The sequence below is a fragment of the Colletotrichum truncatum genome, assembly GCF_014235925.2.
Source record: "Colletotrichum truncatum strain CMES1059 chromosome Unknown Contig_0002, whole genome shotgun sequence".
Lineage (NCBI taxonomy): Eukaryota > Fungi > Ascomycota > Sordariomycetes > Glomerellales > Glomerellaceae > Colletotrichum > Colletotrichum truncatum.
Window position 1 is genome coordinate 1,640,831 of NW_027222399.1, and position 23,372 is coordinate 1,664,202.

Sequence of the window (23,372 nt, forward strand, 5' to 3'; positions counted from 1 at the left end):
CCGTGACAGCCTCCCGCCTTCCTCAGTCTCTTGCTCCATCCGCATCTGACATCAACGACACGTTTCTCGGGTCTCGGCTTGATTTCACTTCTCTTCCCTTACCTCACTTTTCATTCTCTTGCTTCCTCTTGTCTGGTATTGCGTCACACACGGCACGTATTCACTGCTGTTAGGGAATCCAACTTTGGCCTACCTTCTATCTGGCTTACACACCAAAGCAGCATCCACATCCACACACACTTTGGAGGAAAGCACGCCGTTCCTTCCCTGCCTCCCCCAAATCGCAACCGTTACGTACTGGGCTTTCCCGACCAACCTCATTACACAATAACACATTCCTTCCTCTTCATTGTCAGTCATTGGACTTTTGGTTTTTGAGCTGTGCTCGATTAGAAGACACACTTTCAGATAAAAAAAATCACCCATCCGTCTCAGTCGCCTTGACTTGGACAGTCTCACCCTCATTCACCTTGACATTTCAACAACACGAACCCCCAGCCTCGGGATCATTTCCGACCCGCGCGAATATCAAGACGAGGAGCAAATACACACTCATTCAGACAACAATCATCCCAAAACCAAACAACCCCGTACACTTACTTTGTGTGCTGCTGTTTCCGAGTTCTTATATCTTGTAACAATCGCCTGGTAACGTCCAGGAAAACACAGCATGAAGTCTGTTATTCTCTTAGCGGTTGCGCTGCTGGCTAGTCAAGTCTCATCTCACATGGCCATGACCTACCCGCCGCCCCTCCGATCCAAGGAGAACCCCTTCTCAACCCCCGACGTTATCGACTACAGCATCACCAGTCCCATGAGTGCCTCTGGCAGCGACTTCCCTTGCAAGGGCACCCTCAACCTTCTAGGATCCCCTGCAGCCAGACCTGTCGCCACTTGGCAAGCCGGTAAAGATTACAATATGACCATCGCTGGCGGTGCGAACCACAACGGAGGCAGTTGCCAAGCTGCCCTCTCCTATGACAGTGGCAAGACCTTCACTGTTATCCATAGCTACATCGGCAACTGCCCTCCTCCAGGCACTTCGACATTCAAGTTCACCCTGCCGGCGGATGTCCCATCTGCCCAGGAGGCCATCTTCGCTTGGACCTGGTTTAACAACGTTGGCAACAGAGAATTGTAAGTACATTCTCGGTCTTCGAATGATGTTGAACCTCACTGATGGCCCCTAGCTATATGAACTGTGCCGTTGTGACTGTCAACGGTGGTGCTGGTGCTGCTACTAGTGGCCAGACGAATTCTGTTTCGTTTAGCAGCCGTCCTCAAATCTTCAAGGCCAATATTAACAATGGCTGCACAACTGCCGAGGGATCTGACGTCGCGTTCCCCAACCCCGGCCCCGATTTTGACTCTACATCGAGCAAGACAGCTCCGCCTTCTGGCAATTGCGGTGCTGTTGCTCCCAATCCTGGGACTGGTGGTGGCAGCGGTGGGGGCTCTGCTGTTCCGTCGAACAGTCCAGTCCCTTCGAGTAGCCCTGCCTTATCCAGCAACCCCGTTGCTTCTGTTCCCTCGTCTTCTCCGGTGGCAGATCAGCCTAGCTCTGTGCCTTCCGTTTCCCCAGTATCTCAGGACTTGTCCCAGCCTGCACCCATCCCTACCCGCGCTACTGGAGGTTCTGCTCCTGCCACTTCGCTGTAAGTATCTAGTCAAAAGTTTTCATACTGCTCTTCTGCCAAGAACAATGCTGACTTGCATCAGTCCTGGTGGCGTTTTTATCCCAATCTCAAGCTCTACCAGTGTTTCTTGTTACCCTGAGATTGAGACTCAGACCACTCTGGCAACCATTAGCAGACCGTCTCCGACAAATGCCTCGGCAAGTACAAGCCCTTCACCCACCGATATTGCGCCGGTTCCTACGCCCACTGCCAAACCTCCAGGAGGCGACGACGCTCCCGGAGCCATGAAACCTGGTCTGGCTTGCACAGAGGAGGGCCAGTGGCTCTGCATTGCTGGTACCCATTTCCAGCGGTGTGCCTCCGGACGGTGGTCGGTTATCATGAGTATGGCTGCTGGTACCAAATGCCAGTCCGGAACAACTGAATTCGTTACCTGGGCTAAGAAGAGAGCCCATAAGAGAGCCCACAGCGGTCGTCTTCGCGCTCGCTCTAAACACGTTTGAGATTTTCAAGCAAGACTCCGAACGGTAAGGTCTAGGACGTGTGGAGGTGAGCCTGGCAACAGAAATAAAGGGCTCTGTCTAGCCTCAGGAGACGTCGATAGTTTCTGCCCTCTGGATGATCCATGACGTGGGCGACGATATTCTTATGAGAACCTGTACGAGATTACGCGGGATCAAGCATGTAGACATGGGGAACAGGTCTGGTTTTTTTTCTGCTTTTGGCGTTGAGGTTGACATGGAATCCCCAGGACTGGCTCCTGGTTGGTATGGAATGGCTCACTGGCAAGTTACATCGGATAAAATAGACAGTAGCACGCAACTCGACGATCGTTGTAAGGACTGGACTAGGCGTGAATGCGATACCAATGCTGCTTAACAAGTCGCTCCTGCGCCCCCATCCGTTGACGTTGCGGCCAAAGAGATGATTGGCTTTTATTGATTACTAACCTAAGCCACTTTTTTTTGTGGTCTGGCTTGCCAGATGGCACCATCTGTGACGGCCTTTTCCATGTGCCACTTCAGGCAGCATCAGATCCAGTTCACCATTGTGGCTGGAGCTTTGAGACTTCACATCCAACTGAAGGTCAATCTTCGATTCTCAGATTATATCGACGCGCAACATCTACGGATAAAGTATTGTCATTGAAATAAACCCGCTTGACATATTCTAGCGACTCCGTGCTGGCTAGTGGCGCCACACCTGATACATCTTAAACCTTGTATCCCAGGCCACTCACCCACACAAGGTCGACTGCATCTTGAACAGTCGGATAGTGATAACAAGCGGGCGGCCCTGCGTTATGATACATGAAGCCTACTGAGTAAAATTGGATTAAAGCAAACATGGCGATCCCGTCCGGACGGGCGGCGTTCAAGAAGAAGGATGGAGTCTTGACTATGACGCCGGACCAACAGTCCGTCATCTGGACACCAGCGCCTGGCAACGGCCCGCCTACGGTCTCCTTATCGCTCGCCAATATTACAAGTGAGTCTTGTTAACTAGAAAAAAATAATTATCGGAATATGAATTCGACTGACGTGGACTATAGATTTGCAGCAAACACCAGATACAGCCGCCAAAGTGATGCTAAAGATCTTTGAGAAGCCGCCCGATGCCACTGAACAGGTGCCTTATCTCTTTCACTTCACATCGCCAGATGCCAGGTCCGAAGCAAACGCCATCAAAGATCTTCTGTCTAGGCTCCTGGCCGACGTTCGCTCCAACGATCCCAACGTGCCCAAACCAGCCGGTACGCCAAATCCTCACGCGAATGGCTCAAATGGTGCGACTCCTAGCGGCTCAGGCGGTAGCGGCTCCGGCTCCATGGCTTTCGCTAGTTCTGTCAACTCGAAGCCAAGCAATGCACGCTGGTTTGACGATGCACAGCTCAAGGGGGATATTGAGTTGCAGCAGTCTCTCATGAAGAAGGACCGCACCCTTCATCAAACGTATATGGATGCGCGCGCTACAAAACCGGAGTCCATCTCAGATGCTGCCTTTAACGCCCAGTTCTGGTCCACCCGCACCAATCTTCTGCGTGCACACGCCATCGAAGTCAACCAACAAAAGGGTGCCTACAACATTTTGCCGGCTATCAAGCCACGTCTCGAAAATGATGTGCTTAAACTTGATATTACCGTGGAGATGGTCCAGCTCATCATGGCCCAGCACCCGCTTGTCAAGCGACTATACGATGAAAACGTGCCAAAGGTCCCGGAGAGCGAATTCTGGTCGCGCTTTTTCCTCAGTAAACTCTTTCGCACCCTCAAGGGTGATAGGATTTCCGACGAGAAGAAGGAGGGCATTCGTCGGGATCCGCTGTTCGATGCCCATGATGCCAGCGAAAACACAGTCACTTTTCAGCGCAAGAGCATGGCCCAGAGTGTGCCGCATATTATTGATGTCTATGGTAACGAGGAAAACCAGGGCGGCTTCAGGAGCGGGAACCAGAAAGATATTGAAATGCGGCCTCGCAAAAACGTGCCTATTGTCAACACGCTCAATAGTCTGAGTGAGAGAATGCTGGCCAACGTTGCTCCAGCAGATGATAGGGAAAACGCCCCTGGACCAGAAGATTCAACATTTCAAGAACTTGCACTGCGAGATTTACAGGGAGACGCAATGGAAAACAAAATCATCCTTAATGTGAAGGAGCAGAACCGCTTCTTCTCCAAGAAGGAAGAGGCACAGTCGGAAAACACGAAAGCTTTCGCAAAGCAGGTCCCCTCTGATGTTCTTTTCGAGGTTCAGTCAGACCTAGAAATGATTGAAACGGATGAAGCAAATGGCATGAACCTCCGTGCGGGCATCGGTATCGACGACAATAGCGACAGCGACGAGGAGACCCAAAAACGGCCCCACGTCGGCTCTCGTGCCGCACGAAAAGCAGCAGGCGACGAAATCATGGCGGGTATCCGCCAGCGGCGCGCAGAGAAGTACGGCGATGTCGCCGCGGATGCCTCCAAACCCATGGGCTTGCCCGCGGAGGTTGCCGAACGCTGTCAACTGACGCACGCTACCACCGTTGAGTTTCTCCACCAGTTCTGGAACGCGTTTCTCTCGGGCGATCCCGACCGAGCCAACGAGTTGCAGTACCTCGTCGAGTCATTGAAGAGATCAGCCGAACGCATCCACGCCGTTGCTGACGAGGCAGAGAAGGCTCGCGATGAGATCATCCGATTGAAAAAAAAGGAGATTATGGACCACTACAGAGCAACCGGAAAGAAGATCAGGGGCTGGCGGCCGGAGCATGAGAAGGGAGGTCGGAAAGCTGTCTTGGCAGTTATGCAACCGACACTAGAATCGCTGAACAAGGCGCAGGCAGACTATCAGAAGGCTCTGGCGGCGGAGGGCGTACAACTTTCTACAGAGGCTTGAGCTGTGGACTATCATGGCTGGTCCTGGCCACAATCGTCCAGACCGACATCAGGCCAAATATGCGCATAAACCAGGGACAGACAGACAGAGGCAATCCTAATATAGATTACGCAAAATAAACGCCTCTAAGATTTCAATATACTAGATCGTAGCTGTGTAGTCCGCTCTAGTCCCTGTTCTTTTCTGAACCCTTTAGATGCGGCTGCTAGTACCTAAACAGTCAATGATGGTGATACAGTCATCCATTCTCCCTCCCCTAATCTCTATGGTCATTTGAAGGATTTACACGACGGGACCAATCGCGTAAGGAAATCATACAGGCCCAAATATGACGAGAAAAGCCTCTCCACTCCATCTCCTCTGACAGAAGCGGGGCTTCCCCGCGGGAAAAAAGACAAAGGAAAAGAGGCAAAAGGAAAAATGACATCGAGGGGAAAACAAAAGTAGTTTTACACAACAGCCTGCCGCACCCTGGCCTCCTCCGCGTCATTCGAAGTTGGGATGACACCGAAACCCATGCCGCGACGCTTCTGGCTGTTCTTAGACCTCACGTCGCCATACTTCTCATCGAACCGGCGGATGCTCTTGAGGCTGTCCATGTCCTCGCTGACACTAGCCGCAATCATCTTGAGAGCCTTGTCGAAGTGATGTTTCCTGAGAGTTCGCTTTGGCGGGAACACGTACAGCTCAGGGCCAGTGTGTCGCGCCGCCTCCTCGCTTTCCTCCTGGACCGCAGTCATGGCGGCCGCAACGCAGAGGTTCTTCAGGTCAGAACCAGAGTAAAGGACAGTCTGGCGGGCGACGTCGTCAATGGACACCGACTCGTCGAGGTTCTCACCCTTGAGAAGGATGCGCAGGATAGAGGCACGGTCCTGCTTCAGGGGTAAATCGACAAGGATTTTCCGGGGAAGGCGACGAAGCACGGCGTCATCTAGGTCGAAGGGTCGGTTCGTAGCCACCATGATGAAGGCTTTTGTGTCGTTCATACCGTCCCATTCGCGGAGAAATTGATTGATCGTCTCGCGGTGCGCGGCGCGGTTGCGTTGCCCACGAGCAGCCAGCAGGGCGTCGGCCTCATCAATGAAGATAACCAAGGGCGAGAGCTTCTTGGCGAGAGAGAACAGAGCGCGGACGTTCTTTTCACTCTGGCCGACGTACATGTCGTTAATGCTCGCACCGCTGACTTCGAGCATGTTGGCGCCACTCTCCTTGGCGACGGCTTTGGCCAGCAGTGTTTTGCCAGTTCCTGGTGGGCCGTAAAGGAGGCAGCCGGGTATCCTGTCCGTAGCAAGGACGCCATAGGTGAAAGCCTCCGGACGGACAAGGGAGAGAGAAGTAAGGAGCTTGAGGGCTGATTTTGTCTCGGGGTCGGCGTGGACGTCGTTGAAAGTCGTCTTGATCTCGTTGCTGTTGACAAGGCCACTGAGAAGCTTCTTCTCAAATTCATTGTAATTGCCCGATACACGGAGACGCTCGGGTTCGGGTCGTTGGGTATCGGAAGAAGAGACAGAGGGTTTGGAACGTGTAGGCTTGTCTTGAGGGCGGTGCATCTGGGCGGTGCTATAGCTGCTGGATTCGACGACATCAAAGAGCACTCTCCATGACTGCTCGGGACTCACAGAGCCTTGGCATGCGTAGAATAGTCGAGTGATGTGATAGACGTCAGAGAGTGGCAAGATGGAGGTAGCCAGAACGCGGGGGACGAGTGACACCTCCATGTAGGACCCTTCAGTGTCATCGAGGAGGTACTCAGGAGGTGATGACTTGGATACACCAACTATGCGCAGCTTGCTCGTGTCAGGCGAGTTTCCAGCTATCGTCCTCAGCATGTGCTGAATGTTGCGTAGGTTTTCTTGCAGATAGTCGTTGGCTTCATAGATTTTCTTTGTGTTGCTGGCGTTGGTTATCCGCTGGAAGTTCAACGGCAGAGGAATCACACACTCCTCAGCCGCGATTTCCTTGAGTGTCGTCGCATATTGGTCAGAGGGATTCTCGTTGGATGACGTACCAACGAGTGTGACTCTCTTGCCAGCCCGCCACATAGTGTCAACGATGGAACGCAATCTGCCGATGATGAGAGCTCCCTCGAGCGTCATGTTGAGCTCGACGAAGTCGTCAACGTGGATGATGAGACTTCGGTCCGGCTGTAATGTCATCCTCGTAGCTGAGTTGGCAACCTCCTCGAGTACAGCGTTGATTTTCAGATTCTCCCAGCGGTCAACCGAGGGGAGAACATAGTCCTTGGCGCCGTCTTTGATTTTTTGAAGCTCGTCATCTAAAGGGCTGTTGTAGCCTCCTCGAACTCCGTGTTCGCTGAGGTTAACCCAGGCCGCCTCAATCTCCCCTGAGAGATCGTCCTCGCTGGGCTTAGCCGGCTCTTCAGACTTGGCCAAACGCCCGTTCATTTCCGCTGCTCTGTAACCCAACATCGAAATTGAGCCTCGAGAATAGGCACAGTCTTGCCCTAAATAGTCACCTACTAGTATAGCCAAGTCCTGCGCATCGAGATGGATTATGTCGGCTTCCACACACGAAGCAACATGTTTCATCAGTTTCCTAGTGTGGCTTCGCCCGGTGTAGTTCGGAATATTGACAACAGTAAGAGGCCTCTTGAGTTCTCTTGCAGCCATGCCTCCCTCGGGTTGCAACGCAAGTTCTGCTCGAACCGCCGTAACGATTTCACCCCGAATCCTGGGATCGAACAACCGCAGTCCATCACGTCTCGACTTTGGCTTTCCTTCCTCGATGTATTGCTCGACCAGCGATTGAAGAACACTGTCTTGGCCGGTTGATTGGTGTTCAATCGGATCGCTCTGGTTTGTTTCCCTTGTATGCTGAGATAGAAGATTGGACAGGACAAATTTGTTGGAGTAGCGAAGCATGTCGGCGAACTCGGTCGTTGGCAATGGCTCGCGAGAACTCTGCAGGCTGTTTGATGACCGCATCTCATCGATGGAGAGGCTCAACCACTGTGATGCCTCTGCCAGTATCCGATTTCTCCTCTCGACAGGCTCGGTATTGCCCTCGCGCAAACCGCGCAGCGCATCCTGCAACTTTGTCTCGTTCCAAGAGGCCTGGCTAAACACGAGGTCTAAATCCTTCCACAATAGATCGTGCCAGCGGGCGCCCATGTACCGATGATGCCACAGGTCATTCGTAAGGGTATTAATTCGGGCTTCGGGGTCATAAAGCGAAACGCTGCTATCAATGAAGGCCTGCGGGAGCTTCACGGGCGGAAGCTCGTCGGTAGCTCGCGGTCTCGAAAGGCGCGCTCTCGCAGAGGCGAACGCGCCGCCTCTCGAACGACGAAATGCCGATTCTGACGCAGCCGACTCGGACCGTACTCCATCCTGGTTCTTGCTGCTGTCATCCTGCTCACTTGACGGCTTCTCCGGGGGCTTCCCGTCATCTGCGCCGCTACCGGTCTCCGGCGGACCTTTCCGTAACCTGAAAGATGGGTGGAAATGTCGGCACTGGCGGCGATTGACGGCCAAAAACGCTAACCTCGACGATGCAGAGACTCGGGAGGCTGAGGCAAGGGCCCGTGGCCCTAATGCATGCATTCGGAATGACCAAGAGCAATATGCCAGCAATTGGCGGTGTTGTTGCATGGCAAAGGCACTTCTTGTCGATAAGTTCCTTGAGCCGGCGCTATGCTTAGTGAGAACGGCGGAATCTCGGCAGAGCTTTCACCGACACACACCGAGTGCCACACCGAACCGACCTGTGATTTGATACAAGGGGGCCTAGACCCAGTTAAAGCAAACATTATCATTTTCTTGTATTTCGAAAGCATTGGGTGCCACTATATTGCAGGAAGTTATCTCATATCTTCTGCCATTGAAGTTTAATTTTGATTTTCCACAGGCTTTCTAGAGCTTGTGCAAAGCTTGACTGCCCGGTCCTGCCTCTTATTCGGGCCATGCGTTGCTGATAAACATACAATCGCAGGCTGTTCTAGAGTATTTAGAATATCGCATAGTCTTCAAAAGTAAATACTTTTCGTTCACCGGGTTTACTATTTCCCTCAATCCACCACTGGTTCCAAATTTGAAGTTGATCATGCAAGCTGGTCACCAGTTCTTGCATATTCCAGTTTAGTTTGATAGTGCCGTGTGCAGGCTGCGTCGAGGTGGTATCACAAGTACTCCCAGGTACTGTCCAGATGGGACCTTTCACAACCCAATTTCTCTGTACATCTTCCGCGATGACTCGAGACCATTCAAGAACCATGGCATCTTGGATCTTGATGGCATTGGTGTCTCTCAATCGGCGAAAGAGTGCTAAGGGGGAGAGCGACGGCACCTGGGACCTGCCAAGCTCGGTCCTGAGATAATCCTGTGCCCCTTCGACAAGTAAGCTGAACCACTCTAGGCGCTCCATCAGATTGTGCCACCACCTCCTTTCCTCAAAAGCTAATGAAAAAGACTCGATTGTTGGTTGAAGGGTGTTGACGAGCCAAACAATCTTCCTGAGTATATGAATGTGCTCAGCACAAAGAAATGTACCTCTTACGGCTGTTGCCCAGTCCAGTATTGACGTGATCAGACCGGTGACAGAGGTAAGAGTATCATCACTCAGCTGGCGATTGATAGCCGACCCATTCCACACAAGTCCAAGAGCATCGCAGAATACATCTAGCAGCGCATAGGCCTCGGGGCTAGACCTAGTGGCATGCAAGACTGCGGAGAGCATCCTGACTGTAAAGGCCACAACGGCGTCGCTTTTCATGGCGGCTTTAAGCAGAGTGACCTCGTGCGGTAGCCTGCCAAGCTGAAGAGCCTTTTTGAAGTTGTTGAGCAAGAGGTAAAATAAACTGCTGGCTATGCCTGTATTACCCTCTGCGAGCTTCAGGCCGTAAGACAGGATCCTGGCCACTTGAAGCTCAGGGTCCTCTGCGGGCGGCGAATACTCTTTGCTCACTTCTTTGAAAAAAGAAAGAACTTTGCAGATGTCTGCACCGTAAGTTGTGATCAAGGATATTATACCGCGTACAAATCTGACGTAGTTCGGGTGCTCTGTTGATTCAATGGCCGTGGCTTGAAGGTCAGCCCGCATCTGATGCATAACGTTGTCTAATGTCTTAGTGAAATCAGAGAGGTTCAATTTTTTCATCGCAGCATCTGTCGTCTGGAGGGATTGCCGCATCCATATCATGGCGTCTGCTATAGTCAGTCGGATGATCTGGAAGTCGGATTGAAAACTCACATTCGAAAAAGTCGCGATTAGATAGATAACCTGGATTGACAACAAGGCCCACGGCTTTTTCTGGAATGAAAGCGTGACCCTCACGCTGAAGTTGCTGTCCAAATTGATTCTCAAACCTCAAACAGTGGTTTGGTTGAACGATGGTTAACAGCCATAACTGTAAGACGTCCACCCCAATATCCTATTACATGTTAATGTTGCTCTCATAATCTGGATTGTCGGTTTCTTACGGTAAGGTTGATCGCTGCTCCTCTCTCTGCAACAGTTGACAGGAATAATGGGAGATAGGGCCGTTGGCTCATGCTCAGCCTGTTTGGCATATTTTCAAAGAGGCAATATTTACCTCGCTTGAAAACTTGGGATAAACGCTTTGGAGAATAAGTATATTGCTCAGCAAGGACGAAGGATACTCACCATCATCTGGCAGCGAACAAATAAGCTCGTCATAATACCAGCCACAACAACGCACTGTTCAACGCAGGCACTTGACACAGCCTTAATGTTGGGTTTGCCTCTCGCAGCCTGGTTGGATAAGATACAACGGGCCATCGAGAAAAAGACCGCAGCCAAGTCACGCTCGAGCATCTGGAAGGTGTTAGGATCGAAAAGCAGTCAAGGTATGGTGACATACAAGGATAGCATCTTCAGACTCAACAGTGTTCGACGCCATACTATCTTGGCTTTCATCAGCTTCGTTGAAAACAGATTCAATGCGGCCAAGAAGACGTTCCAAGATAGTGAGAGAAGCTTGCAGAAGCGCCGATGGAAAATCTGCGGGGAGAGTTGAGAAGTGCTGGAAGACATGTTGCAGTTGAACTGACAGAGGTTAGCCTGGGTCCACTGAAATTCAGGTTTGTTATATACCAGTGTTGGAGGCAAGTCTAGCCAACTCTAAACTACTTGCATGTTGGACGACGTCCATGGAAGATTTGACAGAGAATAGAATGATCTCCATTGTTGCAGCCTTGTTGATTGCGACGATAGAGTTCATAAAATCCTCGTTGATACCGCTGGTGTTGTCTTTTGGCATTGCGAGGAACTGCTGCTTAATGTCTGACGCAGCAGAGTTGTACTGGTCTAACAGTTGCTTGAAAATGTTTGACTGCCAGTTGGACAGAGGAAGGAATGATGCAGCGGACTCTTCGTGCGCAACGAATCTTGCGAGTTGACTCCATGCCCTCAAATTGATCAGGCAAGCCTCCTTGTGAGAACTGGCAGGAATCACAAGCTTTTCCAAATTGTGGATGCCAGGCCGGATATCGGGGGGCGCCGCCCAGAACAGGGTGCAAAGCAGATCGTGATGATTTCTTAGGGCAGCCAAGTCATGTTGATGAACGTTTTGCTCTTTGGAGTACTGCCGGTCATGGTTGGGAAGCGTACGTGCTACTAGATTCCGGATGTCATTGATCAAGCCCTTCTCTCTTAACTTCTTGATAGCTAAGGCAACCAATTTCAAAAAGATATGGAAGCAACGATCATCCAAGTCAACTTTAAGTGACGGGTTGTGGTGAAGGTTGTCCAGGAATCGAGCGGAACGGAACGCCTCTTCATTCCGTAGATGGGCCAAATCATGAGAGCCGAAAAAGTCGAATATCGTGCCGATTATACCACCACTTTTTTGCCATCCCCATTGGTCGACCAGATAGTGACATCTGGACACAAGCATACGACAGTAATCGTTGAAGCTTGGTGATTGACGAGGATTGTCGCGATATAGTTGAAAAACGCGTTTCAAAATCTGTTGCGGTAGATTCCAGCCATCCATGGATACACGATGTCTTCTGTTGGCAATGAGCACGCCCGAGTTGTCGAACTCGCATAATGGCAAGAGTATAAACATTTCCTGCCATAGCCGCTCGAATCCTACGGCATCTGCTGCTTTCAGGACTGCAGGCTGAATCATATGCGAATAGGTAACATCCCAGAAAGACATTCTCGGGATGCGGAGGCTTTCCAACACTCTCATCAACAACACCCATGCGTGTGGAATGACTTTATCGGGGCGAATACCTCGCTCACGAAATGTCAGCGTTTGAAGGTCATCATACAGATGAACCACTTCATCAAGTCCTGTTTCAAGGAGGACGCGGACAAGGGTTTCGGCAACTTTCCGGAGAACGTTCTCCACTGTGAAACTGTCTGATACCAAGGTCGAGTGTTTTTGACAAAGTCGAACTGTACAAGACATGACAAGAATGAGATTTGAAAGAACGTCAATGAGCTTCAGACGTTTGCCTGAGTCCAGAGTTTCCAAATTTAGCCGAGACAAGAATGAGATGGCCACGTCAACTAGACGAGTGACAAAGGAATGAGCACCGGCATCATCAAGGAAGCTCATTGACTTCTGTACATAGTCCAGGATAAAACGAGCGGCGTGATTCGTGTCAAACCCGACCTCTGTTGGCAACACTGGTTTGAGGATTTGGTCCAAAATGCTGTCCGTTAGAATACCGAATTCTGATGATACTTGCTCGGACCAGCGATCCCAGCGAAGAATCTGATCTCCTAAATGAAATGACACTCGGGGGCGAGGTTGCCAGACCTTCTCTATAAAACAATCATCGACCGCAGTCTCAACTCGACCGCTTCCTATGAGTGTTGTTTCGTGGAAGAACACACCACAATCAAGTGGGAATATTTCAAAGTGTTGGGTATACTGAGTGCCAAAGGGACCGAGACCCAGAAGTTGGTTGTCAGTCAATGCTGTCTTGGGCGCCTCTGCTAGGGCGGAAACTTCAGTTGTTGGTAATGGGTCGTCGGCGTGGCGGAATCTAGCGGAAGCAACATCAACGCGTACCGGTTGGGCGGGCTTTCTCGGTCGTTTAAGCCGGGGCTTCTCAACCACTGACGGCTCAGGGGGGGCTTTAGCAGCGAGACTCTGCTCTGAAACAGCAGAGCACTCGTCATCAATGACAGATTCCAAGTGCACACTCCTTGTAGACAACGACTGGGATTTGCTCCACCGGAAGAGAGCATCAAGTGCTCGTTTTCTCGCATGAAAGCCCATTCTCCCCGGTTGATCGGCCAGATCAGTCTCGAGCTGAGCCGGTCTGTTGGCAGCATCGTGGGTGTGCTGACTTCCACTGGATTGCTGTCTGGAAAATGGACGTGGGGTACGTCGAGCACCAGGTGAAGGTGTCACAGCTTCAGTCTCTTCGCGAATAGCTCTAGCAGATTGTTTAGCTGTTTGACTCTTGGGTGACGATACAGATGTGCGCGAAAATATGTTGGACGAAACCTGGGCAAGAGGATGACGGCTAATCGACCTAGCACGACGACTACGTTGCAATCCTTGGCGAGGTTGGATTTTATTCCCCTTCCATCTCTGCAACACTGAACCAGCGTCAATATTGTCCTTTCGGGTTGCCAGACGAATAGTCTTGTGCATAGGGCTGGCCCTTCCCAGCTGGCTTCTAGTTTGAGCTGTCCGGGCAGCAATCTTTAGAAAGCGTGGCGCGTTTGGTTCGATGACATCTAGAATACTCAAGCGTGGAGGGCTCTTCGCCCCGGCAGCAAGCCGGGACCCACCAGATTGTGATTTGCAACGTTTTACCCAAGGATCAAGTCGGGAGTTCTTTTTACACCGGCCTGTGGCCTTTGGCGGTCTTCCAGGTCTTTTAGATCCGCTATTCGGGAGCATCGCATCTTTTCTCTGTTTCTTTGCAGGCCTAAAAGCCTCGCTCAGAGCCATCTGCCGTTTTCGACTTGGGGCCATATGATCAATACCATTATCCTCCATGGCAGAGGAGTCATCATCATCGACCTCGATAACTTGTGCTCCATCTCGCTGTAAAGATGGCATAGAGTTGTTGCTGATGGCATTGCGCACAGGCTTCGACGCTGATGTGCCTTCATCATCAGAATCTTCAAAGATGAAGGAGGCTGTTGTTGTGGTTGTTGAACGGCCAATCCTTCTAACAGCAACTCCCCGTCTTGGCGTCTTCTTGGGCGACGGTTCGTGGTGATGCGGTTGAGTTGACTTCGGACGAGTAGTTTGCTGGTCGAGTCTAAGCCAAGATGCTGGAAGAACTCCTCGGATTCTTCGACCAACGTCTCTAAAGACTTCTGATCCGCTTTCAGAACCTGCTTCTGACTCCGGTCCAGAGATAGCGGCGGTGTCATCGACTTCAAGCTGAATGCCGTCTTCAACATCTGAAATATCTGACATTGTCATGTCGATATTTCTCTGGTTTTCTGCTGCAGGAACAAGTCTTTCTGGTAACCGAAAAGGGTCGTCTTCGTCTATGTCTTCGTCAAAAATAACATGGGCAATGTCTGACATCTCTGTTACAGGGTCGGCCCGATGGTCGGCTGTGGTAGTTTGGATCTGTGGCGATACAGAAGGAGACGAATGAATGTCATAAACTTCATCATACGTTTGAAAGGTAGGGCCTGAGGGCGAACATATGTCCGGTACAGCCTTGTTCACGTGCCTACGCTTGGCAACACTGTCGCCTACTAGCCTTCGCCTCTTTCTGGCCTGTGTTGTTGTTGACTTGCGGAATATCTCTTCGATCGAGGGAAGATCTTCATTATCAGACAAGCTGGTGTTGTCTGTTTCTCCACCTTGGCTCGGTTGGCTACTCGGTCCACCCTTGTGCTTAGGGGATGAGGTCCGCAACAGGGACGAGGATGGGGACGGAGACACCTGCAGAAGCCTGGAATTTGACGGGTTCTCCGGTCCTGTATATTGGCTCTCATCCGTTGTTTCATTTAGCCCATCAACTGTGCTTTCCTGGCTGGCCTCAAAGTCTTTCTCCTGTGAATCGTCGTCGATCCTTTGTCGTCTTGAGACTGACTCGGTTGCCATCCTCATCGGCCGTAGGCCATGCGACTTAAAGACTTTGCTGTATTGAGCATTCTCGATAAGGTATGGGTGTTCTTGTATCGGTTTCCGGGGCCTCAGTGAGCGTTCATATCGTAGCGCTGTTTCTCTCGCAACCTCTTCATCCCGGTTCATGCTAGCGCGGTGTTGGCTAGCTTGTGACCTATGCTGGCTCCTTGATGATCCTTGATCCCTCAGCGGACTTTGCAGATTTCTCGGTGAATTTTGCAGGCGCCTCTCTGGGCTTGCTAGCGGAACAATTGGAGGAGGCAGACTCTGCTCATCGTTCTCAAAAGGAAATTCTGGCAGGGGCGCCGTGATCTTGACATAGCTCGTAGATATGCTGTCGTCCCCCATTAAGGGGTCTGGCGAGTCGTCACGACCGTCGATTGTGTACCTCTGCCTGGTCATAGAAGGCCCTCCTGCTGCTTGGTCTCTCCAGTCGAAAATGTCAGCAAGGTCATCGACGTCTAGTGCTGAAGAAAGTGGCGAAGAAGCCGGCTCGTCTGCAGAAAGTATAGTTGGTTCACGATTCGAAACTGGAGCTTGAGAGTTCGCGGGTGTGTTTGTAGTCGTTTGTGAGGATTCAGGAACGTCCCATACGCTTTCTTTGAGAGCTCTGGTGGCCTGCAGGGCACCGTTTGGTTTGTTGGGAGGAACCTCGATGTTCGGAAGTCCCTCGAATTCCTGACTATCGAAGTCGAGCTCGTCGTCCGAGTCTGGGACCTCGCCCAGTACTTTCCAGTTCGCCATGGCGTAGATCGATCATCATAAAAGAGGAAGCACCATGTAAAAAGATCTTGAAAGCGCCCTTGAAATCTAACGACTCAAAAATTAGCGGCGTGACGTTTGGTTGGAAATGAAAGTATATTACCTAAGGTCAAGCACTCTGTAGTGTTGAGGCGGGACGCGTTCAGGCGGGTGCTGAGCGCGTTTAGCGGGGTCGCGCTCACTGGCGCCTCGCGGTGGCACGGGGAACCACTTAAACTCGAATGTGTGCACGGATGGACGGGCCCGGATTTTCTAAAGGTGGTACCAAGAACACAAGCTGGCTGCCGCATGTTGCAGCTAAGCCGCCAATCCTGACGCCTAAGGCAATTGCATCGCATTCGCCTTCAACGCTGCCTATTTTGTCTAAGCGATATAATTTCTACCAACATTATCTCTCTTTTTGAGTCATCAACCTCTCAGTAACCCATCGACGACTATTTATCGTACCAAACATGAGTCTGACAAGGAACTTTCTTCCACTGGTGATAGCTGTGGGAGCCGGTGTTGGCATATGTTCGCAAATCCCCCTTTCCGGCATAATGTACAACCACTTTTCCCTCGGTCTAACAATCTCATGATGCTGCAGCTGTGTATACCCTAAAGCCCGAGCTGGAAGAACAACAGAGGCTGCGTACACTACAACAGCAGCTCAAGACGGACCCCCTCGCCGTACCCAAAACTCCTGAACAATCCATTCCGAACAAAACGATAGAGCCGACCAACACGGATACCACAAACTCGACACGAAACATATGACCTATTAAAGCATATCTGAGGCAGCTGTACACCTCTCACTGCTTTGTAGGACACCTTTGATGTAGTGGCCCGGAGCATCTGGCTCAATTGATACCCGAAAAATCATGATTACAAAATTATACTTCGCATACGGTACTGGTGTACACGTTGACTGCGGTAATGCTTGCTTGGCCTTTCTGGCTTACACGCATGCCTCGTACATCGCCATTTGAATAGTTTTGAAGAACCTTCGAATGTAAGAGCAGGCTCTATAATACACCCTCGACGGACTCCAAATACCCAAAGGAATCGTCTTGCAGAGATTTACTTAGTCTCTGAAGGGTGCGTATACTCGGAGTTTCAAGACAACTCGATTGATTTCCGTTATCCTTTGAATGATACGATTGCGCATATGCAGCATGAGTAAGCTGCCCTGCGCAGTCGTTCTCATCATGCCACCCAAAGGCACCCCTGGCACTCGCTAGTCACTGTTCCAGATGTGATTATTGACTGTCGAAAAACACAATGATAATACCCAAGTCTCAATTGACCAACATGCAAAAAGAACTAATTGGAGGGAATAAGATGAGCTTGCGTTCAAGACCGATGTGCTTTTATGTTTGACCACAGCCTTGTAGATGATGCTATTGAGATCCCAGTCAAACGGCGGTATTCGGAATGAGCCGACAACCGAGCTTGCAATTGGACAGCCCAGAAAGCTCTCAGCCCAGACACCGAGGTGAGAATGGGAGCTGCTGGAATCTCCAGTAAGTCGATCTCATTGGCAGGGAGGGCGACGCACGGGCCCAAATAGGATCACGTGATACTCCAGTCACCCAGTCGCAGCCGGCGTATTGCAATCGAAATTCCAATCATACGATTGCCCGGAACTTCTAGGTAGCCAGAAAAACCCTCTTTTCCCTTTCGACGGAACCTTCGACCCTCGAGCAAACCACCGAACCACCTCCCGACGCCGATCCAGTCGCCATCAATTGATCTCGTCTGCCCTCCCGTTGTCCTTTAGCGTAATTCGATTTTTTCCTAGACGACACACACAAAAAGACACGATGCTCAGAACCCCAACCGTTTCTCTGGCCCGCACTGGCCTGCGCGCCGCCAGCGCTGCTCAGCAATCCGTTATCCGCCGTGCCGCTACTACTCACGCCATCTCCAACCCTACACTCGCCAACATCGAGAAGAGATGGGAAGGCATGCCTCTGCAGGAGCAGGCTGAGCTCTGGATGGCACTGAGGGACCGCATGAAGGGCCCTTGGTCGGAGCTGACCCTCAACGAGAAGAAGGCCGGTGCGTAACACATTTTCCCATCTCTTTGTGTTTGGTGGTCCGATGTTCTGATTGGGGGAGGAGGCTATCGACAAGGCCTCTCACTCTCCCAATTGCTTGCCCAGGTATCTGGGGCTGTCTTAATAAATACCTCGAGAGATAGTTCTCCCGACCCAGATGGATGCAACGCCAATTGGCACGGCCATCCACTGTGACTGGATATTTATCCCTGTGCATATGCATTGCGTCACAAGTTGACTTTAAAAACTAACGCAAATTGTCTCAACAGCCTACTGGATTGCTTTCGGCCCCCACGGTCCCCGCGCCGGCCCTGCTCCTGGTGAGAACTCCCGCGTCTTCTGGGGTGTTATCGCCTCCATCGCCGCCAGTTTGGCCCTCTTCGGTACCGCCCGTCTTTTCGCCGGCCCTCCTCCCGACACCATGACCAAGGAGTACCAGGAGGCTTCCAACGAGTTCCTCAAGGTATTTCTAACCCTTCGCTGCCGCGCATGGTTTTCATTTGGGATGTCAATGGCTAATAATTTGATTTCCAGAACCAAAAATCCGACCCCATTACCGGTATCTCTTCCGAGGGCTACTCCGGCAAGGGCATGGTCCAGTCTCCTCCCAAGGGCCACTAATCGATACCATCCATTCCCTTTCGTCTCTAGAATCACAATCACAATACGACCATGGCAGTTTGCCCATGTATAAAATGACTACTAGTAGAGCTGGCATGGGCTGGGGGGCTTGCGACGTGACTCAAGGACAACCAACTGCTTGGTGTAAATACTGTACTAAAAGAGCTGAATTCCAAGCAAATTTCCATTTGTTTATTAACATCCAACTCACCCTTGCTGAGGGATCGCAGTACTACCTACGATGACAAGCGTGACATTGAACAATACACAGTTAACAAAAGTGTATGCAACCAACCGACTAAACTAATAGGCTTACATCTTGGTATTTTCTACTTGGTTGGATCTAAAAATGACATGCTTTTACGCAGCTTTGGTGGCAACAATTTCGATTAGCTCGCCCCTCTCCTGTCTGTACATTGTTTGACTTCCCAACACATCCCCGTCCTCTCAGCCTATGGCGCACCTGCGTCCCTAAGATTGCTGAGAAATGGGAGACTCCAAGCCGAGCACCTGAATAACATTAGCTTGAATATGCATCAATTCATTAAGACATAACCCACCAATGCAGATCGACTTGGGATGTAAATGTGAGTCCAGTTCTTCCGGTTATTCCACTCCATAGGCGTGGTGAAGAATCGGGTGTTTTCATCAACTCGGCCATGTCCACCAACATCCTTGGAGTCGGTGTTAAGAATGACCTTGTAAGATCCGGGAACATCGATGCCAATTCTGTAGTCGGTATAACTTCTCTCAGGGTGAAAGTTGAAGATGAAAACTACACCTGCTCTCTCAAAGACGATAACCTTGTCTCCCTCGTGTTTCAGTGAGATGTAAGCTTGAGGCGCTGCCAGCCAACCATACTGCCCCTCCGTGGTGTTCATTAGACGATCAAAATGGTCGAGAAACTTGTAACGGAGTAGATGGTCCTCAGTGAGATTCAGCTGGCGACGAGCATACCAGAAGGAGTTTTGATTGCCCTCCCGAGGGAAATCCAGCCACTCAGGATGACCAAATTCATTGCCTTCGAAATTGAGATAGCCTTCACCGCCAAGGCCATGGGTCAAAAGGCGAATCATCTTGTGCAGAGCCATACCACGGTCAATGACTGGCGTCAAAGGAGTCAAAGTAGACATGTTGGTATACATCTCAGCATCACACAGATGCATCATAAGAGTCTTGTCACCCACAAGCCTACACATCTTAGTTAGGAAGCAGCGAGGGTGGGAGATGACACTTACGCTTGGTCGTGACTCTCGCAATATGCAATAGTCTTCTCGCCGTGCCTTCTGTTGGTTAGGGTGAAGCAAATGTTACCAATGTCCCAGTCCTCATCCTTGACTTCCTTGAGAATCTTGATCCACATGTCCGGAATGGCCATAGCGAGACGATAGTCGAATCCAACACCTCCCAGGGATAGAGGAAGGCAGAGGGCGGGCATGCCAGACACATCTTCAGCTACAGTGATAACTTCAGGGTATAGCGAGTGAAGCATCTCGTTGGCGATCATAAGGTAGACAATAGCCTCCTCGTCGGCGTCGGGACCGAAGTACTCATGATAACCCCCAGAAAAGCCACTGCTTCTGTTAGCACTTATGCCCTCGATTTCTATGATCTGGTACAACTCACGTTCCAATACCGTGGTGGAGATACAACATGCTTGTAACACCATCGAACCGGAAACCATCAAAGTGATATTCATCCATCCAAAATCGCAGGTTGCTGAGTAGAAACCTCATGACCTCGTGGTGGCCGTAGTTGAACAGCCTGCTGTCCCACAGCTCGTGTCGGCCACGACCACCCTCGTGGAAGTATTGATGATCAGTACCATCGAATTCATTCAGTCCGTCAAGTACATTCTTGGAGGCGTGGCTGTGAACAACATCAAGGAGCACGACAATACCCATGCTGTGGGCAGTGTCGACCAGTTCCTTGAGGTCTTCAGGGGGGCCATACCGGCTGCTGGCGGCGAAGAAGTTGTTGATTTGATAACCAAAACTGGCGTAGTAGGCGTGTTCCATAACTGCCATGAGCTGGATCACATTGTAGCCGAGATTCTTGATCCGAGGTAGCATGTTGTGGGTGAACTCTTTATAAGTCGCAACTCTCAATTCGGGCGAGGATATTCCCACGTGAGCCTCGTAAACGCGAGCACTTCGGGGCTTCTGCGGTCTCGGGTGCTTGAACTCATATTTTTCCGCCGCAGGCGGGTTCCAGAATCGGGCTTCGTACGCAGGAGAGATGGACAAGTCTTGCGTCACATATTTGATCCATGCGGGGAGACGGTCAACGCGCTCGCCATTCGGGAGTTCCAAGGAAATCTATTCTACGGTCAGCCCACGCTTGGTCCAGCAGTTCGACTAGAAACAACTTGCCTTGACTTTAGAGTTGTGAGGAATTGCAGCTTGGCCATTTACGGCAGGAACAACAATTTCGAACACGCCAAAGTTGTTCTTTTTCATCTCATGGGAACTTCTGTTCCAGTCATCTGAAGAATTTCATTAGAGATCTAATTGTAAGAATTTCGAATCGAGAATTCTCACTGAAGTCACCAGTCAGGAAAGCCCGGATGGCATTGGGAGCCCACTCCCTGTAGATGATGTTGTTGTCCTGGTCTACATTGAACCCAAAGATCGAGGTGCCCTATTCGACGACAAGTAAGTATGAGCCTTGAAGATGGAATAGGCGGTATCATACCTTGGAGAACTTGTCAATGCCGCCCTCAGTGTCGTTTAGTTTCTTGATCCAGTCCTGAGCGCGACTGTAGCGCCTCTTGAGGGATTCTTGGAAAGGCGACAGCCACGGGTCGAGTTTCACGACACCTACTAGGATTAGCCAGTGCCTCTGGGGGTCATAGAAGAGCGGGAAAGGTTACCGGTGCCGTCATTAGGAATGCCTTCAGCAGCACCCTGATTTCCATTCAGGGCAATGGAGTTCGCCGAGTTCTGGACAATTGCAGCCATGTCGAATGATGACGATTGCGCTAGAAGTTGGGAAGTAGAGGTTGAAGTGCGGGGCAACACCGCACGATTTGAGTTGACTTTATCTAGAGAAATACGCAGCACGTCAGACGTCGTACAAGAAAGGGTAAGCTAAGGTAAGACAGAGGACGGTCGATTGGAAATAGAGATGCCCCGCGACTGTGAAATGTTGAGGTTGGAAAAGCTCCGAGAGCTCAAAGCTATGTACCTGGTCCAATTGGGAATTCGGGCCTTTCCTACCGTATGGCAGGTAGGGGTCTGAGGCTAGACAAGGAATGCGCAGATTGGTAGCAATTTCGTGTCAGGAATCGGCGAGCCTGGAATCGCTGGAATCTCGATCAAACGTTTGGGCTCAAGTTCACGTAATAACAAAGTATGTATGGGTGGTGAGAGCGGCGAGGAAAACAATCGATGACGGGAGCGCAAATTCGGAATGCACTTTACTGTGTTGTGCTACGTCTGTCTGTGACTGGGCTGCCTGCACTGCTTGGTGCGAAATTGTGATGATTAAAACTTCCAATTCATCGAGCATGAGAGGGAAGAGCTCAAGGTTAATAGTCGGCATGATGCACATGGTATGACGTCGTGGGGCAACATAGCTCGCAGCTCAGCTCCAGACGCCTAATAGCTCATTGTGCGTGGTATATTCCCTGGCCTAAGCTAGCAGCTTGTCTTCAGGTATTTTGGTGCGACCAATTCAACGAGAATTGATGCATCGGGGCCCTAAGACGCTGGAAGGAACCAGAAAACGAGTCTCCCGCCACTTGAGCCCCTCCCTGGAGATTTCTGCGTCTCAACACAATCGGCCGGTCGAATCAAAGCAGGTAGATGCTCGTTCAGCGAGCCATTTGGCAGCTCGCCACCACCAAAGTAGTGGTCGATGGTACGCTGAAGGTTGAGGTACTTTTAACGACTGTTGCCCAGCTGTTGGTATGCGAATCCGGCTCGGCTCCCCCGTATTCCTACCTGGAGTTGCCTGTCGCCCCCTCTTGTGTTGCTCCTTTCAGGCAAGGTAGGTGGTGAATGATGTGCGATAGCTGCTCTTCTCAGCCAGTCAGAGACCAGACCAGCAGGGTATACGGCCAGTGTTAGCTATCGATATTAGCATTGTGGGCCCCATGTGTCGTTATCGTGCCAAATTGCCATCACAGATACGTCGTGGACCTTTGCAAAACCGCATGCCAGACGCACGCAGGTGGAGCACTGGTGGTGGAGTGGGTTGGTTGGCTGGATTGATGTTCTCATTCAGGACCTGTGAGCGCAATTCCTGCCTTCCTGCGTGGGAATAATAAATGTTGGAATTCGACCAAGACAACACCTGAATGACTTTGCAGGGAAAGGACCGGATTTGGAAGCCATTTCATTTGCAAAATCATTACGAAATAGAGTCAGTAGCGCCAACTTATTCAAGTTCAGAGGTAATCGCTGCAAGTATCTGTGTTGGAGCTGAAGGCACTATGCTGTGATGATATGCTATATCTGCAAGAAGACCAACTTGTCCCAGGTTCATCTGGCAACACAACCTGGCCTATGAATGTCCTACAAAGCCGCCCACTCTGTGCGTGTTGGGTTTCGGGTGCTTTGCAGCTCCAGCTGCTCGTGTGCGCACGGGAGGGGCTGGCTGAGTGAGATATCTGGTTGTAATAGCACTAACACTTGCACTTCAGATGTCATACGAAACCGTCAGGATCATAGTCGCAAACATTAGAAACACCTATAAGAGCCATAGTTTCGAGAGTATCTACCTGCATGATTATGTCGGCTTTAGACGTCAAGTTGACCCTACCGGCCTACCAAACAGACAGCAACATCCGGCTCCCAAGCCAATGGACAAACACATAGCTATGCTGTCTCCAATGTTAGCCGCTCCTAAGCGCTGGAGCTCCAGCTTCTCGACCCCGCATCCGGGCCA

The 23,372-nt window shown here is 50.9% G+C and overlaps 6 protein-coding genes across 6 annotated transcripts; 3 read left to right on the forward strand and 3 right to left on the reverse strand.

Moving 5' to 3' along the window:
- Positions 1-670: 670 nt before the first annotated feature.
- Positions 671-2,140, forward strand: CTRU02_203412 (extracellular protein; the record flags this gene model as incomplete). The annotated part of the gene is made up of 3 exons (XM_036724036.1): positions 671-1,137; positions 1,191-1,655; positions 1,720-2,140. 3 exons carry the CDS (start codon positions 671-673, stop codon positions 2,138-2,140), a joined length of 1,353 nt encoding a protein of 450 aa, XP_036584150.1.
- An 843-nt stretch (positions 2,141-2,983) lies between these two features.
- On the forward strand, positions 2,984-5,018 carry CTRU02_203413 (TFIIH p62 subunit domain-containing protein; the record flags this gene model as incomplete). Its single annotated transcript, XM_036724037.1, has 2 exons — positions 2,984-3,125; positions 3,190-5,018. 2 exons carry the CDS (start codon positions 2,984-2,986, stop codon positions 5,016-5,018), a joined length of 1,971 nt encoding a protein of 656 aa, XP_036584151.1.
- A 449-nt stretch (positions 5,019-5,467) lies between these two features.
- CTRU02_203414 (mitochondrial AAA ATPase) lies at positions 5,468-8,581 on the reverse strand (the record flags this gene model as incomplete). The annotated part of the gene is made up of 1 exon (XM_036724038.1): positions 5,468-8,581. One exon carries the CDS (start codon positions 8,579-8,581, stop codon positions 5,468-5,470), a length of 3,114 nt encoding a protein of 1,037 aa, XP_036584152.1.
- A 403-nt stretch (positions 8,582-8,984) lies between these two features.
- Positions 8,985-15,804, reverse strand: CTRU02_203415 (mus7 mms22 family protein; the record flags this gene model as incomplete). Its single annotated transcript, XM_036724039.1, has 6 exons — positions 8,985-10,180; positions 10,227-10,407; positions 10,457-10,594; positions 10,641-10,811; positions 10,858-11,042; positions 11,091-15,804. The coding sequence occupies 6 exons, from the start codon at positions 15,802-15,804 to the stop codon at positions 8,985-8,987; spliced, it is 6,585 nt and encodes a 2,194-aa protein (XP_036584153.1).
- A 1,820-nt stretch (positions 15,805-17,624) lies between these two features.
- CTRU02_203416 (Cytochrome c oxidase polypeptide 5, mitochondrial) lies at positions 17,625-18,482 on the forward strand (the record flags this gene model as incomplete). The annotated part of the gene is made up of 3 exons (XM_036724040.1): positions 17,625-17,862; positions 18,131-18,324; positions 18,396-18,482. The coding sequence occupies 3 exons, from the start codon at positions 17,625-17,627 to the stop codon at positions 18,480-18,482; spliced, it is 519 nt and encodes a 172-aa protein (XP_036584154.1).
- A 471-nt stretch (positions 18,483-18,953) lies between these two features.
- Positions 18,954-21,442, reverse strand: CTRU02_203417 (1,4-alpha-glucan-branching enzyme; the record flags this gene model as incomplete). Its single annotated transcript, XM_036724041.1, has 8 exons — positions 18,954-18,992; positions 19,043-19,673; positions 19,721-20,056; positions 20,109-20,800; positions 20,855-20,967; positions 21,023-21,122; positions 21,177-21,301; positions 21,355-21,442. 8 exons carry the CDS (start codon positions 21,440-21,442, stop codon positions 18,954-18,956), a joined length of 2,124 nt encoding a protein of 707 aa, XP_036584155.1.
- Positions 21,443-23,372: the final 1,930 nt, after the last annotated feature.